The sequence below is a fragment of the Carcharhinus amblyrhynchos genome, chromosome 11 (assembly GCF_965287045.1).
Source record: "Carcharhinus amblyrhynchos chromosome 11, sCarAmb.v2.hapA, whole genome shotgun sequence".
NCBI classification, from domain to species: domain Eukaryota; kingdom Metazoa; phylum Chordata; class Chondrichthyes; order Carcharhiniformes; family Carcharhinidae; genus Carcharhinus; species Carcharhinus amblyrhynchos.
In genome coordinates this window covers 65850051-65867936 of record NC_137334.1, presented here as the reverse complement: position 1 = coordinate 65867936, position 17886 = coordinate 65850051, and the positions used below count along the sequence as shown (strand labels likewise).

Sequence of the window (17886 nt, the reverse complement as noted above, 5' to 3'; positions counted from 1 at the left end):
TGAAGATTGCAGTTCAATATTTGATCTGTGTAGTTTAGCTGAATTAATCAACCTCTTTCTTAGGCGTTCCCTTAGGATTGAGGATGACCTGCTTTCAATCTGGTTTGGCTTGGTTTTGAAATAGCTTTTGGGTCGAATGTGTGACCTATGGACTCTGCCATGTGTGGGACAGGTTGCACTTCAAAGGTTAGGTAGATAGGTTGCTTGGTCTCTTTGTCTTGATACTTCTCAAATAGGCATTCTCCCTATTGGTCGGTCACAAGCCAGATCTCCCATTAATCAGCAAAGATGTTTTATTGCTTCAGTGATACTGCAAAGAAAGCATTGCTGCTATCACCGTGGAAGTCTCCTACCACAACCAAGCTCTGAGTAGAGCAGTTGCTTTGGGAGTCTGGTGTCAGCCGTATGAGTGATATGTCCTGGCTGGCTCTCCTGGCTTTGACTGATTAGTGCCTTGATACTGACCAATTAAGCTTGCAAGTGGACACCTTCCTTGCCACTAGATTTGAAAGATTTTGTGAAGGCACCACAGAGGTGCAAGCTGTAGGTTGTCCAAGTTTTTGAAGCATATAGGAGTGCGGGAAACACCACTGTCCACTTTGATACTGGTGAAAATTGTCTTGTGACTTGTATTTTGTAGATGTGTGCATTGAGATCGGGTCTATAAAGTAACTGGGTATCCCCTTATTGAGAGCTTGATATACTGTTTCCTGTCATGTGTCAAGACAAAAGCTGGAAATCTGAGATAGATCACCTTTGGAGTGAGAAAGAGTTAACATTTTTGCTTAGTGAGCTAAAACATTGACACCATTTTTCTCTTGCCATAGATCCTGGAATGTCGTATGAATAGTAGTTGTTATTTATTAGCAAGTCCTATTTGTTGCATGAATAAATTTTCTTCCATGAGAATATTTTTTCCTGGACGTTGTTGATGTCACCCAGAAGATAGGGCAGTGGGAATCCTGGGTTTCAGGGACACATACAGAAAGGGAGAGAAGCACAAAGCAGTACAGTCACAGAGCGAGACCTGTTTTAATTAAAAAGAAACAATGAAGTGATTGTATGAGAAACTGATGGCTAAGTTGGCACAGTCTTGGAGAATTGAATATTTATATTTCAATTTTTGAATAGATAAAAATTCTCATGTTCCTAGAAATTTGATATCTCTGTTGTGATTAGTCAGTTTTTTATTAATCATAGCAGCAATTTGCTTGTTCCTCAAATTATTTTTAATTCGTTGTGGAGTTGCTTCAAAATAGCTATTCCAGGAATTGTTTTTCTAGCAACCAAAGAACATAAATATGGTAGAAAGGGGGAGAACTGCTCCAGTTCCTATCCCAGTGAAATTGTGCTTGTCCAATTTTCATCGTATGTGAAGTGAGATTTTGCTTAGCTGAAAAAATATTGTTTTACAAAAATGTATGACCTCAAAAGTTTGCCTGAATGAAAAACTTTTTTTATCTTGGAACTGGAAATTGCAACCGGATGCACTGATTTTTTTTTTCCCCCAAGGCCAGTCACTTGTAAAGAGTGCCCTGCAGTTCAGAATGATGGTTTTAAAAGCCCGCCTAGCTCCAAATATCAATTGATTAATTAAAACACTGCAAAATAGGTTGGTTTTTGCTTGGTGCGCTGATGCGGTGTTCCAGAGTCGAGGCAAGCGCTTGTGAACTTCTGCCAGTAATTTTTCACAAGTTAAGTGTGTAATCTTCAATGCCGAGTGGTTGAGTCTCAGGATATCAAGCTTTAGTTTTGTCTCTTTCTCCTTTGGCAAAATTGTTTACCTGGTGTTGTGAGACTTCTTACAAAATTGTTTAGCCATATGCATGTGACTTCATGGATAGTAATGAGGGAGCCATTGTCAAAGAAAGTAGAGGGCAGATTGGTTTGTGTGTAGCGGGGCAGGGAGACACCTTTTTTGGTCTATTCCAATTGGATATTTGGAAACCACTAATTCCCAAACAACAGCTACAACATAATTGTTTTTCTGTTCTCTTATCCCCTTTATTTTTAAAATTTTATTTTGTTTAAAAATATTTCTCATTGGCTCATCATACATCATTAAAATGTCTATGTACTCTGAAAACTTTTTGCCACTGAGTTAATTAATTTGGAAATTTGTATTCCATAATGTTAATGCTGATATTGCCACAATCAAGTGTCCCTTACTTTATTGCTTCCTTATTATGTGGAGAGGAGTGTTCACCATAAATGGCATTAACGAGTGAAATTTTGTGTTCTAAGAACTACTGTGGACTGGTTTTATAGTAGACATGATGTAATTTCCTGTGGTTTGAAGGACAGTTGATCTTAAAAACTTGACCAGCAAATCATTTATTACGTTTGCTCTTGTCTATGATTAACTTAGTCCATTAAAGTAAATTGTTAGAATTAGACTGTAAGCCAGGAATTTTTGAAGTGGAGAATGCTATACTTTGCTATGTGCTTCACAGTCAGGTATTTTAGAGTTTTTCTGTAACCAATCATTGTCTAAAAACATTCATCTAATAGGAGTAAGATTTATAACATTTCATCAGCTTGAGGATATAACCAAACAAAACTGGCATTCTTCACTCCTTTACGGAAGGTTTTATTTTAGCTGCCAATAAATGAATCTGTACAAAACTTTCAAAGATCGGATATAAATATTTTAACTCATACAGCATTGCCTCTGCTTGCAAGCAATGTTCTCGTTCTGTATCTATAGTCTTGTGCTTAGTAGAGAACCAACCTGATGTGTTGCATTTAGAGCTACTGCATTGCCGGGTAACAAGGCCAAATAGCTTGAAGGATGGGAAACAGAAGCCGTCAAGCATTTTATATTCTAATCGCTTGTGGAATTAATGATGAAATATTTGGAAAAACTAAAGCCATAATGAAAATAGTTTTTCTTGTTCTTTTTGTCATGTTACCTGCTTTTTTTGTTGCTCCTTTTGAATCATTTTTGTTTTCTCGAGTTTTTTATATCTTCAATATGTTGTTTTTGTCCACTGATATCTTTTTGGTATGGGAAGAGAGAACCATGGATGTTGATATCAGGTGAAGTGAGAAAAGCAGGCAGAGCTTCCACTGAATGGAGATGAGTGGGAATAGCTGACAGGAGTTGATGCTGAAGGGAGAACAGCAGAAACTCAAACTCTGCAAGCAGAGTTGTGGGCGCTGATATTGAAGAGGAAGTGCAGCAAAAGCTGACTTGAGTGCGTGGGAATGGCTGACGCTGAGGCTATGAAAAATGGCACAAGTTCTATGAAGCAGGAGACGAAATCGACAGGAGCTGCTACAGAAGAAATGAGTAAAGTGGAAGCTGGCATTCAGTTAGGATGGAACAGAAAACATAGAAGGGGTGTATAAAGAGCAGTTAGGCTACCAATAAACTGAAAGGGAAGTAGTGAATAAATCAAGAAGAATAGAAAGAAGGAAAAGAGGAACAACAGGCTGAATGGAAGAGGAATTGACATGGCCGCTGATCTAAGTTGCTACTTTCCATTTTGGTAGTGATACATCACGTAATGGTGAAACAAATGACAATCTTTGGTTTATGCAAAATGAAAGCCATTAGTGTGATATTGTTTTCAACCCTGTCATTTTTGGGTGATAGTAATTGGTTAATGTATGCATTTCTTGTTTTAAGGTGAATCTCTGCCAGAAAAAGTAAGAACTAGAGTCAATGGCACTATTTTATGCACTCAATCCAAAATATGCATTGACCAAAGGTATTTGTTTCTTGGATGTCGTTCTTTAAAAATATGTTGCAATCATCTCCTCTTTTGGCTACCTCTCTTTTTTCTCAAGAGCAAACATTTATTAAGTTGCCACACCAGGGTGGTGCAATGGCAATGCTGGAATTCAAAAAGGATGTTGAGAGCCATTGTGGGAGCCCAGTTGACTGAGCAAACCACTCTTTCCCCCCCCCCCCCCCCCAAAAAATGACTACAAGCCTGTGAGTGGCAGCTTTACCAGCCTAAGCAAAGGGATCAGATGGTATGTACCCAAAGTTCAGGTGTATATAAATGTGAGGAGCTCAACTATCAGAAGTAGAAAACAGCTTGACGACAGATGTTTACAGTGTGAGCTATTGGGATTGATCTTTGGCAGCCAAGTGGTTGCATTTATAGTCACATGAGGTCGTTCATTCATTTTCACATAGCTTTAGTGGGGTCATTGTTTTGTCCAGTTCCTTTGGCTTTATTCTCCGTCGGACCATGCCTCAATGTCATCAACTCGTCTGTTTTTTCATCCTGTCTTGTTTTTAACCCTCAATGTCTCCTTCAATTGTTGCCAGGGATAGGCAGTCAGATATTTGTTTCTGAGCATCCTCACCATGCCCACAGTTAATAATAGGATTACCTTATGCTCATGTCTGGAACTGAATATCATCAGTATATTTGGACAGTAAAGGGATGCATGGTGTACTTGCCGGAACTTGCCAAACATTCTGCATTTTTCTGTGAACTTGCTTAAATATCATTTCTAAAGTGGAAAAATACCACAACTGAACAACTATTTCCAGCTTTTTGGTGACCTTGAGTGGTTTTGCTCCACTTTAAAGGGAAAAAGTGACTATACTCAGTAGCCAATCTAAGCAGACTTCAATTCAAAGATGGCAACAATTAACCTTTACTTGACACACGGGTAGGCCTACTTAGAGGACTTGTTTCTACTTTGTCCGGTTTCTACTTTGCTTCAGTTGCGCTTTCTGACATTTAAAGGGCCTTTGAACATAAGAAATAGGAGCAGGAGTAGGCCATCTAGCCCTTCGAGCCTGCCCCGCCATTCAATAAGATCATGGCTGATCTGTCGTGGCTCAGTTCCACTTTCCCGCCCTCTCCCCATAACCCTTAATCCCCTCTCTTATCAAAAACCCATCAACCCGCGTCTTAAAAATATTTAGTGAGGCAGCCTCCACCACTTCAACGGGCAGAGAATTCCAGAGATTCACCACCCTTTGAGTGAAGAAGTTCCTCCTCAACTCCGTTCTAAACCACCCCCCCTTTATCTTGAGGCTGTGCCCCCTAGTCCTACTGTCTTTTTTGAGCGGGAAGAGTCTCTCCACTTCTATCCTATCCATCCCATTCATCATCTTATACGTCTCAATGAGATCTCCCCTCATTCTTCTAAACTCTAACGAGTACAAGCCTAGTTTATTCAGCCTCTCCTCAGCTCAACCCCCTCAACTCCGGTATCAGCCTAGTAAACCTCCTCTGCACTCCCTCCAAGGCCAAAATATCTTTGCGCAGGTGCGGCGCCCAAAACTGCACACAGTACTCCAGCTGCGGCCTCACCAATGCCCTATACAGCTGCAGCAAGACCTCCCTACTTTTATATTCAATCCCCCTCGCTATGAAGGCCAGCAACCCATTCGCCTTCCTGACCACCTGCAGGATGGGTTTTTGCGACTCATGTACAAGGACCGCTAGGTCCCTCTGCACCGTCGCCTGCTGCAGTTTTTTGCCGCGTAAGTAATAATCCTTCCTACCATTCTTCCTACCAAAGTGGACCACCTCACACTTGCCAACATTAAATTCCATTTGCCATTTCCTGGCCCATTCGCCCAGCCTATCTAGATCCTTCTGCAGACTCTCCACACCCTCCGCACAATTTGCCGTTCCCCCAATCTTGGTGTCATCAGCAAATTTTGACACCCTACACTTGGTTCCCTCCTCCAGATCATCTATATAAATGGTAAAAAGCTGAGGCCCCAGCACCGACCCCTGGGGCACCCCACTAGTCACCATCCACCAATCCGAATAGCACCCGTTGACCCCCACTCTCTGCCTCCTATTTGACAACCAATCCTCTATCCAAGCTAACACCCTACCCCCAACTCCATGTCCCTCGACCTTCTGCAATAACCTCTTGTGAGGTACTTTGTCAAACGCCTTCTGAAAATCTAGAAAGACCACATCCACCGGCTCTCCTCTATCCACCGCCCTAGACACATCCTCATAGAACTCCAGTAAATTTGTCAGACACGACTTCCCTTTAATGAAACCGTGCTGCGTCTGCTCTATCAAACAATTCCCTTCAAGATGCCTCGCAATTTCCTCCTTAATGACAGATTCTAACATTTTACCTACCACAGACGTTAAACTAACCGGCCTATAATTCCCCGCCTTTTGCCTGGCACCCTTCTTAAACAACAGCGTAACATTAGCTGTTTTCCAATCATCCGGCACTTCCCCGGAATCCAGCGACGTCTGGAAAATAACCACCAATGCATCCACTATCACCTCTGCCATTTCTTTCAGAACCCTCGGATGCGTTCTATCCGGTCCTGGGGACTTGTCCACAATCAGCCCCTCCAGTCTGTCGAGCACCGCCTCTCTAGTAACAGTAATGTCATTAAGACCCTCCAGTCCTACCACCTTTCCATCTCTAACACCCGGCAAATTATTCACGTCCTCCTCCGTGAAGACAGAAACAAAAAAGTTATTCAATACCTTAGCCATATCCCCATCCCCTACCACTAGGTCCCCTTTCTCATCCTCTAAGGGACCAACGTTCACCCTAGCCAGCCTCTTCCTTTTTATATATTTATAAAAACTCTTGCTATCTTTTTTATATTAAGCGCTAGGCCAGCTTCGTAGTTTCTCCTACCCTTCTTTATCAACTTCTTTCTCAATCTTTGTTGACATTTAAACCTCTCCCAATCCTCTTCTCGCCCACTATTAGCTACTCTAAATTCCTCCGCTTTTAATTTAACACTTTCCTTCACCTCCTTCGTTATCCACGGCTTATTACCTCTCCTCCTACGGTCCTTTTTGACCATCGGAATAAATTTCTGCTGAGCACCAAGAAAGATCTCCTTAAAGATCCTCCACTGCTCCTCAACAGACCCTCCCTCCAACGCGCTCCCCCAGCCCACATTCGCCAATTCTTCTTTCATCCTACCGTACTCCCCTCTATTCAAACAAAGTACGTGTGTCCGGGAACCCACTTTCTCCTCCTCCATCTGCACCAGAAACTCCACCATACAATGATCACTCTCCCCAAGAGGATCCTTCACCGCAAGGTCCCTAATTCTACCCACCTCATTACATAGCACCAGATCCAAGATAGCTCGCTCCCTCGTCGGCTCCAACACACACTGTTCCAGGAAACTATCCCGGCAGCATTCCAAGAACTCCTCCTCGAGCCCACCGCGTCCAACATGGGTCGACCAATCAATATGCAGATTGAAATCCCCCATAACTACTGCCGTCCCATTCCTGCACGCTGCACTTATTTGCGCGTTAACAGCCCACCCCTCCTCCAGATCATTATTCAGGGGCCTATAGATGACACCCACCAGCGTCTTCCTCCCTTTGCTGTTCCTAATCTCTACCCACAACGATTCCACGTTCTGCTCCTTGGCTCCAATATCATCCCTTGCTACCACTGTGATGCTATCCTTAATCAGCAGAGCTACGCCCCCCCCTTTTCCCTCCCGCCTATCCTTCCTAAACACTTGATAGCCCTGTACATTCAGCTCCCAGTCCCTGTCACCCTGCAGCCACGTCTCTAATGGCCACCAGATCATATCCATTTGTGTTGATCTGTGCCACCAGCTCATCCACTTTATTCCGAATGCTTCGTGCATTCAGATAAAGCGCTTTCATCCCAGCCTTCACCTGGACCCTATTTGCCGTAACGCCACCAACCATACTCACGCCCCCTACTCCCTCTATTATTGGGACATCCTCGGCCTCTTCCCTTACCTGTACCCTCTCCTTAACTTTAGACCTCGTAACATCACCTACCCTCGCACCCTCCCCCCCCCAATTAGTTTAAAGCCCTGTCTACAGTCCTCTTTACTCGATGCACCAGCACTCTGGTCCCAGCACGGTTCAGACCAACCCCATCCCGCCTGAACAGGTCCCACCTACCCCAATACTGGTGCCAATGCCCCATAAATTCAAACCCATTCCTCCTACACCAATCCCTGAGCCACCCATTCACTTCCTTAATCCTGTCAACCCTACGCCCGTCTGCACTCGGTTCAGGCAGTAGCCCAGAGATAACCACCTTGTCGGTTCTACTTTTTAATTCCATTCCCAGCTTTTCATACTCCCTCCCCAGATCCTCAGTCCGCATTTTGCTTACATCGCCGGCACCCACATGTACCACAACGACCGGATTCTCACCCTCCCACTCCAGGTTCCTCTGCAGCCCAGCTGTGACATCCCATACCCGAGCACCAGGCAGACAACACACCCTTCTGTGCACTTTGTCATTGTGACAAAGGACAGTGTCAATACCCTTCACCCCTACGTTCCTTTTCCCCCTCTCTTTGCCTGTGTCCTGCTGCATCACTGTACCGTGTGCAGTCTGCTCACCAACCTCACCTGCCTCGTTCTCGTCCAGACTGGAAGCAAGAACCTCAAACCTGTTATGCAGATTAAGAGGCTGAGGCCTCCGCTCCTCACCCCCCCTTCCTCCTCCCAGCAGCCCCCTCTTGTCCCTGACCCTTAGAGTTAGCCAGTCTAGGGGGGGTGGATGTCACTTGCACCCCATTGACAATGGCACCCTCTCTCCCCTTGATGAGCCTCAGTGTCTGTAGCTCAGTTGCCAGCTCATCCACCTTGAGCTGGAGCACCTCCAGCAACCTGCACTTACTACAGACATGGTCACTGGGATGGACCCTGGGGTCCACCAGTTCCCACATCATACAGAAACCACACATCACATGCCCCTCCATTATTCACTGTAGTAGTCTTGAAAAAAATTTTTTTTTCCTTTTTTTTCTTTTTTCTTTTTCCTTGTTTTTTCAAACGAACTCACCTGGCCTTTTTTCCCCAAGCCGTTTTTGATCTTAAGCCCTAATAACTCACTCTGCTTCCCCCTCACTCCGCTGCCCGCTCCGACGCTGCCCGCTGTCTACACCAGGCCTCCTTTTAAACCTGGTGCTGATTTAAAGCTGGTGGCCCACAAATCCCTTCTAACCACTCCCTCAGAATTCTTAAAGCAGTAAATACAATAAATAAATGCTTTAAACAGTTCTACAAAGAACAAAGTGCTTTAAACTTATTTTAAACAGGTTTTTAACAGGTAAAATCTTAGCTCTCTCTCTGCTCCTTCACTCGTCTGCTCCAGCAAACAATGGAAGGCTTCACCGTATACTTTAGAATAAGACATCTTTTCTTTAAGCAATCCCTTGATGCTTATTAGAAAGAGACTAGACATAATAAAACACATTTTGAAATAGTGCCTTTAACATGATACTACATTCTAATGCATTTCACAGGCACGTTATCAAACAATTTGACATTAAACCACATAAGGAGCTGTGAATAAATGTCTGCTCAAAAAGGTTTGAAGATGCGTTTTGGAGGAAAAATTAGCTTTATGGTCTATGTAATTGAAAGCACAGCTGTCAGTGGAGTGATGAAAATCTAGATGTGCAGGAGACCCAAATTCAAGTGCAGATCTTGGAACGTTACAGGACTGAAGGTGATTGCAGAGATGGTGAGGGCAAGCGCAACATGATCTGGGAGCAGAGTACTACTTGAACTGTGTAAAATGGAAATGCACTGTTGAGGTGCTGCTTTTTGTTTGTTTCTTTCCACTAGTTGATCATTTCTTTCCAGTAGGTGATGAATATTTTCTTTTGTCTCCAAGTTACAATACTGTAACTTGTTTTTACAGATGTGGCATGTCTTGACTGAACATGTTGGAGTTGGTGCATTGCAGTCCTGGACGACCATATCTGTGGGAAATGGTTGCAACTTAAGTGACTTTGGTTTAAGTTGTTGAATTGCAGACATTGTGGTGCATCGGGGAGGACAAACATTACCTGGGTGCTTTGTTCTGGGAGGCAGAACCTTAGGTTAAGTAGAAGTTTACAGTTGACCAATGGTCAGGGACAGGAGGGTGTAATTATGACTTGGGTTATTATGGTGATACAGCATGATGTAATAGTGGCACCTCAGCCCTAGATTTTGACCAGTAAGTACAGAATACTTGCTACCTGTGTGGATGAGAACGTGGACTGTGGGGCGGATAAAAAAAACCGATCATGGCACCATGTTTCAAATGACATTTAAAGACTTAAAAGGAATATGATAGGTACAGTGTAGCAGGGGAATGGGTATTTCTCTGCAGCTAGGAGCTGTGAAGGTTGTACTGTCTGTCGCGGTCAAAGACATTTCCTTCACAGTTCAAGACAAACTTGGAGTGGGAGGATCCAGTTGTTCGGGTCCAACAATGAGTGGAACTAGGAATGATGTTTGCCAGGAAAGTTTGAGGAGTTTTGGTCCAAGCTTGTCATGGATAATGATTTCTGGATTGTTGCCTAAGGCATGGGCCAGGTACCATAGAATCAAGTCGATCAGAGTGTTAAAAGTGTGGCTGTAAGAATGTGTGGGAGGACAGAGTTTTGATTGAAAGAGAGAGTTACGCCAAAGAGGTGGACTCCACTTCAACTGGGCTGGGATCATTGTCCTGGCGAATTGTATTACTGGGGCTTTGGATATAGCTTTTAAAATAAAAGACTGGGATGGAGAGTTCAGCTGAAGGAAAATTTAGAAATTGAAAGCAAAGTTGAGGCAACAGAACAAGGTAGAGATTTGGTTAAAGGCAAGCGGGGTGGGACAAGAGGAAAGGAATTTAATAGTATATGTGTAAGATTCATGGGAATAAGAGTAAAAAATGCAATTTAAATCTCTACCTGAATGCTTGTAGTATTCCTGGTGAGATGAATAAACTCATGGCCCAAATAGAATAAATGGTTTAGATCTAATCGTCATTTCAGAAACAGTTATAAAGTGACCAAGGTTGAGAAGTGAATAGCTGAAAGCACCACATTTCGAAAAACCAATGGAAAATGAGCATTATTAAGAACTGCAGCAAACCAAATGGTTAGCCCAAATTGAGCTGTACAATACCACATTGCCAAAACTAGAAATCTATCGACCCATAGCCAAAAAAAAGTCTGCATGTTAGTAAAATAATCTGCCCTATGCTATAAGAAAACATTTAGCTTTGATGGAAAGTAGTTTTCCCAATAGAAAATATTTAGGTGTTGGCAAATTGTTGTTCAGACTGGAGGTGGTTCATAGTGTAATATCCCATAATCAGAACTAAGTCCACTTTTGTTGTTGTTGTATATACAGATGATTTGTACATGGATGTACAGACTACAGTCCATTTGCTTTTGGTACACAAGTGAAAAATTTGGCAAACAGTGAGAATGATTGTAAAAGATTTGAGTAAGATAGACAGGTTGGCAGAATGGACAAGTGAGTCAAATGCACTTTAAAGTAGATATGCATGGGCCAATGTTATGGAAGTTGAGAAAAGTTCTTACTGGAAAGAGTTTTTTAAAATATATTGTGTTCAGTTGGAAAGTAATTAAAAAACAAACAATGCAATTACATATTTTATACATAGTGATTTTAAAATACAAAAAGCAATATTGTATCTTTACAAAATCTTAGTTAGAATACTATCTACGGTTATGGGCATTAAACCAGAAAATGTATTATTTTGCCAGGGATAGGAAACTATGAAGAGGAACTGGCAACACTGAGATGATTTCCACTGGAGCACAGAAGAAAATGATTTTTAAATGAAGGGTTTTTGTATTGGGAAGGGAAAGGTCATTCCCTCTGGCTGATATTTCTGCAATGCCTTTCAAAACCTCAGGATATCCCAAAGTGTGTTATATCCAATGAAGTACATTTGAAATGTGACCCCTGTTGAGGTGTATGAAACACAGCAAAATCCCACAAACTATTATAGACAAATAATATCTTTTACTGGTGAGGGGCAAATCTTGACCAGGCCATTGGGATGACCCCTTCCACAAGGGTGCTCAATGATGAGGGATTCAGTTATTTGTGGAGCATTGCTCAAAAAAATCATTCACATAATAGCTTGCTGAAGCTTTTGCACAGTGTGAAATGAATTCAGGGTTAGATGCATCATGAGCTAATTGAAAGGCGGAACAGGCTTTCAAAGCTCAATGGCTTTTTTTCCCTTGTGTTGAGGGTGGTGACTTGAGGTTAAATTGAATAAATGCTTTAAGCAGTTGGTAAGTGTTGAACTGTAAGATGAGTTCTGTTACAGTGAAATGAAACCTGGTTTAGTCGAGGACGACTTGGAAAGCTGTAACATAATATATGGATATAGTGTGTTGACACCAGATAGTAGTTGATACAGTAGAATCCAGGGTGAGAGAAAAAATGTTCTTGGACCAAGTGTATTTGGAGGTGGAAAATATTTGTGTTTTCACAGAGCATGCAGTGTCATGCAGAAAGCCTGTGACATCACTAAACATACCCATATGTGTATATCTGTATACTGTGGAATGCATTTTGTCAAAGCTCTTACTGCCACCTTGGAAGCCATGTATATGCACATTAATGAAAAATTTGCACTGTACCAAAGTCTGAGTCCTGTTATCACTACACAGAACATAAGAACATAAGAAATAGGAGCAGGAGTCGGCCATCTAGCCCTTCGAGCCTCCTCCACCATTCAATAAGATCATGGCTGATCTGAAGTGGATCAGTTCCACTTTCCCGCTTTCGCCCCATAACCCTTAATTCCCTTGTCTATCAGAAATCTATCTACCCGTGACTTAAATATATTCAATGAGGTAGCCTCCACCATTTCAATGGGCAGAGAATTCCAGAGATTCACCACCCTTTGAGTGAAGAAGTTCCTCCTCAACTCTGTTCAAACTGCCGCTCGCCCCCCCGCCCTCCCCTCTTATTTTGAGGCTGTGCCCTCTAGTTCTGTTTTCCTTTCTAAGTGGAAAGAATCTCTCTACCTCTACCCTATCTAGCCCCTTTATTATCTTGTAAGTCTCTATAAGATCCCCCCCTCAGCCTTCTAAACTCTGAGTACAGGCCCAGTCTATTTAATCTCTCCTCAATAAACTAGTTCAGATTATTTTTGCCTATATCGATACAATGACCAACTAATCATCGACATAATGAACCTCTAATGTTCTGTACCACAAGTTTTACATACAGTAAGCATGAGTTTCCTGAGCTTGCATAACTGTTGAAATTACAACTTTTTGTTTTTACAACTTCCTATTTACCTATTCTGCCCATGCAGTCATTTCTTGTTGTTTATCCTAATTCTGCTTCCCATCCTGCCTTTCTTGTGCTAATTTTCTTTGTTCTCTGGAGTTTCAGTTCACTTGGGCAGCATGGTTGGTGAAGGCTTGGAGGATTTAAGGGCCTGTTCCTACGCTGTAATTTTCTTTGTTCTTTATATCATTCAGCCCCGTCACTCCTAAGAAATTGACTGCAACAATTCAGACACTATAAGCTGATTTGTGCTGCTTTTCATATTGTAAAATAAATGATCTTTTAATTTTTAGTTGCTGACCTTTGCTTATACCACTGCCACCCTGCTGAGATTTTAATTCTTGACCCAATTGATTGCCTAGTTCATTGATTTATTGCCAAGTGGTTTCGATTTCTGTCTCAATACTTCTAGGTTGCTTTTAAATCATTATTATGAGGAGTTGTAGAGATATGTCAGAGCAAGATTATGGAGGGATTTGAAATTCCAGATATCTTCAATCCACCTGAGTAAAAAAGTGATGTCAGTACATTCGTAATTTTATGAATGTGATAACACCACAAGAGATCAAATAGAAACAAAGCCTTCTGAATAATTTTGTTCCTTCAAGTAATGTATTTCCCTGATACAAATTATTTCTACTGTCTTGAAATTGAAGTGGATGTAAATCTATGCCAAAATTGGGATGAATGGAAGGATCTTGAGGTTTTCAGCAGCTTTGAGCTATTTCAAGTGCTCAATGTCTGAACTAGTAATATTTAACATAATTTTCTCTTTTCTTGCCCTTAAAAGGCTGAAGGGTACGTGATTGGTAGTTGCATCAAACACATTCCAATTGCTGGTCGTGATATTACATACTTCATCCAGCAACTTTTGAGAGATCGAGAGGTCGGAATACCCCCAGAGCAGTCCCTGGAAACGGCGAAGGCTGTAAAGGTACAGTAACAAAACTTACATTTCTATGAGCTGTATTTACATCTGAAAGTGCTTCTTGAGCATTATTAAACAAAATTTGACACCGAGTCACATGAGGTACTGGGACAGGTAAGCAAAAAGCTTAACCAGAGACACCCTTTAAAGGGAGAGAGAGAAAAGCAAGAGATTATAGGTACCACAGTGGTTAGCACCACTGCCTCACCGCCAGGGACCCAGATTCGATTCCGGCCTTGGGTGACTATCTGTGGAGTTTGCGCTTTCTCCCCATGTCTGTGTGGACTCCCCCTGGGTGCTCTGGTTTCCTCCCACAGTCCAAAGATGTGCGGGTTAAGTTGATTGGCCATGCTAAATTAACCCTAGGGTCAGGGGAATAGCAGGGTAAATATGTGAGGTTAAGAGGTTAGGGACTGGGTGGGATTATGGTCAGTGCAGACTTGATGGGTCAAATGGCCTCCTTCTGCACTGTAGGGATTCTATGAAATTCAGGGGGATAAATCCAAAGTTCACGTTTATCTAAGAGGAAAAATAGGAGGTTGATCAGGTAAGTATTGGCATAACGGACTCTGGAGTGCAATTAGCTCAAAAACCTGTCTAGAGTAAATCATATCAAAACACCAGACTGTCTGCATATCTGATCTTGTACTTTGGGATGAAGTTTAGCTCAAATAAGAACCCTCTTTTTAAAGTCAAGAGTTGTAGTTCAATCCTGACTCAGTATTATTTGGCACTTCAGTCTGGTTCACAGATGTTGAAGTACCTGTCAGCGCTGGTGTATAAAACCTAAAGATGCTGTTCTACAAAGACCACTTGCTTCTCCTGATTTCCTTGTTTGTTTCTTGGATCTTGTGGGCTTTGTACTGATGTAACGTTGACTGATTTTAAACTAATTTGATTTGAAGCACTTGGTATAAATGGAAATACTGTATAAATAATGTTTTTCTTCATAGCTACTTTTATATTCGTTTAGCTTGAATTCTGGGAGTCAGTTCCCAATACTTGGGCAATTAAATTCATTACATTTATGAATGTTTACCATGAGAAAGCTGATCTAACATAAAATATTAGGAGCTGGTACAAAGTTGTTGGATTCCAGGAATTCAAAGAATACAAAACAGTCTTTGATAGTTTGTTAAATAATTCAACATTGACCTTGATTAAAGAAAACCAGAAAACGCTGTTAATACTCAGTTCATGCAGCATCTTTAGAGTGAGAAATTGAGTTGTTTCAGCTCAATGACCTTTCGTTATGACCCTGGCTACTTGACCTATATTGGCCTTGCTCAAAATTAGTAACACAGAAATCAAAGACTGGAATAATGGAAAGATTTGGGAGTAATAGGTTCCTGAATCTGTAAATGCAGATAAATATCCCTGAAAGAACATTACAGTGTTGCTATCTTCAGAGCAGCAGTTAGTATATCTGAATAAAATCGGTCTTTGAAAATAATACTTTAAATTAGAATGAATTAAATGTACAGTTCAGCAGTTCCTGTTATAGAAACAGGAGTGGGCATTTAGCTGCTTGAGCTTATTCCACAATTCATTGAGATCATGGTTGATCTGTGATTCAATGCCATGTATCCACCTTTGCCCTGTGTGCTTTTGACAATGTTTCTCAATCTAAGTTAAAATTTGCCTTTACTCTAGTACTAGTTTTCATTTGCGTAAAAATTTCAAACTTCTTCCACCATATGGTAGATAGAAAGTACTCGCAATAGTTCCCCATAACATCTTGAAAAGCTTAATCAAATCACTCCTTGACTGTCTAAATTTCTGCATTACAACTCTTTGCAATTTAATTCCTGAAGTTGAGTATCATTTTGATAAACCTTCACTGCACTCTTTCAAAGACCAATATATATTTCCTGAGGTGCACACAGAATGACTGAATAGTACTTCAAGATAGGGTCTAAATAGGACTCTCTAATGTTCTCGCATGACTTTTACCCTACCCACTTGCCCCGCTTTACGCTAGCCCTTTGAATATCAAAAACCAGCATTCCATGAATCTCTTCTATTATTCTCTGTACTGTGTTATTGACATTGTAATGAGCAATGTACTTTGACCTCCCCACGTCTCTTTGAACCTCCACTCTTTCTAACCTTTTCCCATTTAGAATCTACTTATTCTTTTTAGGGCCACAGTGGATAATGTCACATTCACCTACATTGAAATCTCTTTACCACAGTATTGCCAATTTGTATAATGTCATAATATTTATTTCCATCTGTACATGTTACCAAAACACTTGCTTGTGGCTTTCTATCCTGTCATCTGGGAATAGCTGGGCTACCAGCTATTTAGCTGAGGCCCCAGTAAACAGCTGGGGCCTCAACTATTTACCATTTATATAGATGATCTGGAGGAGGGGGCTGAGTGTTGGGTGACGAAATTTGCTGATGACACGAAGATGAGTGGTAAAGCAAATTGCGTGGAGGGTGTGGAAAGTCTGCAGAGGGACCTGAATAGGCTGAGCGAGTGGGCGCGGACCTGGCAGATGGAGTATAATGTTAGCAAGTGTGAGGTTGTCCACTTTGGCAGGAATAATAGTAGGAGGGACTACTACTTAAAGGACGAAAAGCTGCAGGATGCTGCAGTGCAGAAGGACCTGGGGGTCCTTGTGCACGAGTTGCAAAAACCCAGTCTGCAGGTGCAGCAAGTGATCAAGAAGGCGAATGGAATGCTGGCCTTAATAGCGAGGGGGATAGAATATAACAGCAGGGGGGTCTTGCTGCAACTGTACAGGGTACTGGTGAGGCTGCAGCTGGAGTACTGTGTGCAGTTTTGGTCGCCGCACTTGCGCAAGGATATATTGGCCTTGGAGGGAGTGCAGAGGAAGTTCACTAGGTTGATACCAGAGATGAGGGGGTCGGACTATGAAGAGAGACTAAATGGACTGGGTCTGTACTCGTTGGAGTTTAGAAGAATGAAGGGGGATCTTCCAGAGACGTATTAGATAATGAAGGGGATGGATAGGGTAGAGGTAGAGAGATTCGTTCTGCTTAGAAAGGATAGCAGGACTAGAGGGCACAGCCTCAAGATAAGGTGCGGGGGCGGGGGGGGGGGGGGGGGGGGCTGCAGTTTAGATCGGAGTTGAGGAAGAACTTCTTCACTCAAAGGGTGGTGAATCTCTGGAATTCTCTGCCCGTTGAAGTGGTGGAGGCTACCTCGCTAAATATATTTAAGTCACGGGTAGATAGGTTTTTGACAGACAAGGGAATAAACGGTTATGGTGAGAGAGCGGGAGAGTGGAACTGATCCACTTCAGATCAGCCATGATCTTATTGAATGGCGGGGCAGGCTTGAAGGGCTAGATGGCCTACTTCTGCTCCTATTTCTTATGTTCATTACAAATTTGGTGAATATCTGAAGCCCCGAACTCAGAATCTTCCAGGGTGCCACAAGTCATGATCAAACCAACTGGTGTACCTGCTCATCATCCCTAATTTTTGTCTTGTGCCACTTAGCCAATTTCCTAACAGGTCAGTAGTTTGCCTTCAATTCTGTGTACTTCACCTTTGGTTGACAGTCACTTGAGGGATTTTATCAGATGTCTTCAGGAAGTCCATACAAATAATATCCATAGACATTCCCTTGTCCATCTTTAGTCACCTTGTCAAAAGGTTTAATCCATTTTGTCAGGCGTGACCTGCTGTTTGCAAATCCATGATGGTTATCCTATTAGATTTAGGATACCAATACATTTTACGTGCTGAATCAGAGTGTGGTAATTACATTGGAACTGCATTAAGCTAACACATCTATTAAAATGCAGTTAGTTGTACTGTGGCTACTGAGGGCTTTTCTTCTATACATTAAATTTTAAATGTTTTCCGAGAGTTAATACCTATAAGATTTTCAAGAGACACTGGGGCAAATTTCCCCGTTCCTCCTGCCATGGGAATCATTGGATGCAGGGTGGATCATGGAAA

General features: G+C 42.0%; 1 protein-coding gene across 1 annotated transcript in view; it reads left to right on the top strand.

Annotated features, from left to right (window-relative positions):
* The window catches only part of actr3 (actin related protein 3), a 59309-nt gene that overhangs the window by 29076 nt on the left and 12347 nt on the right, over positions 1–17886 (top strand). Inside the window, exon 7 of the mRNA XM_080199303.1 lies at positions 13810–13953. Coding sequence (XP_080055429.1) covers positions 13810–13953 — 144 coding nt within the window. The remainder of the gene's footprint in view (positions 1–13809; positions 13954–17886) is intronic.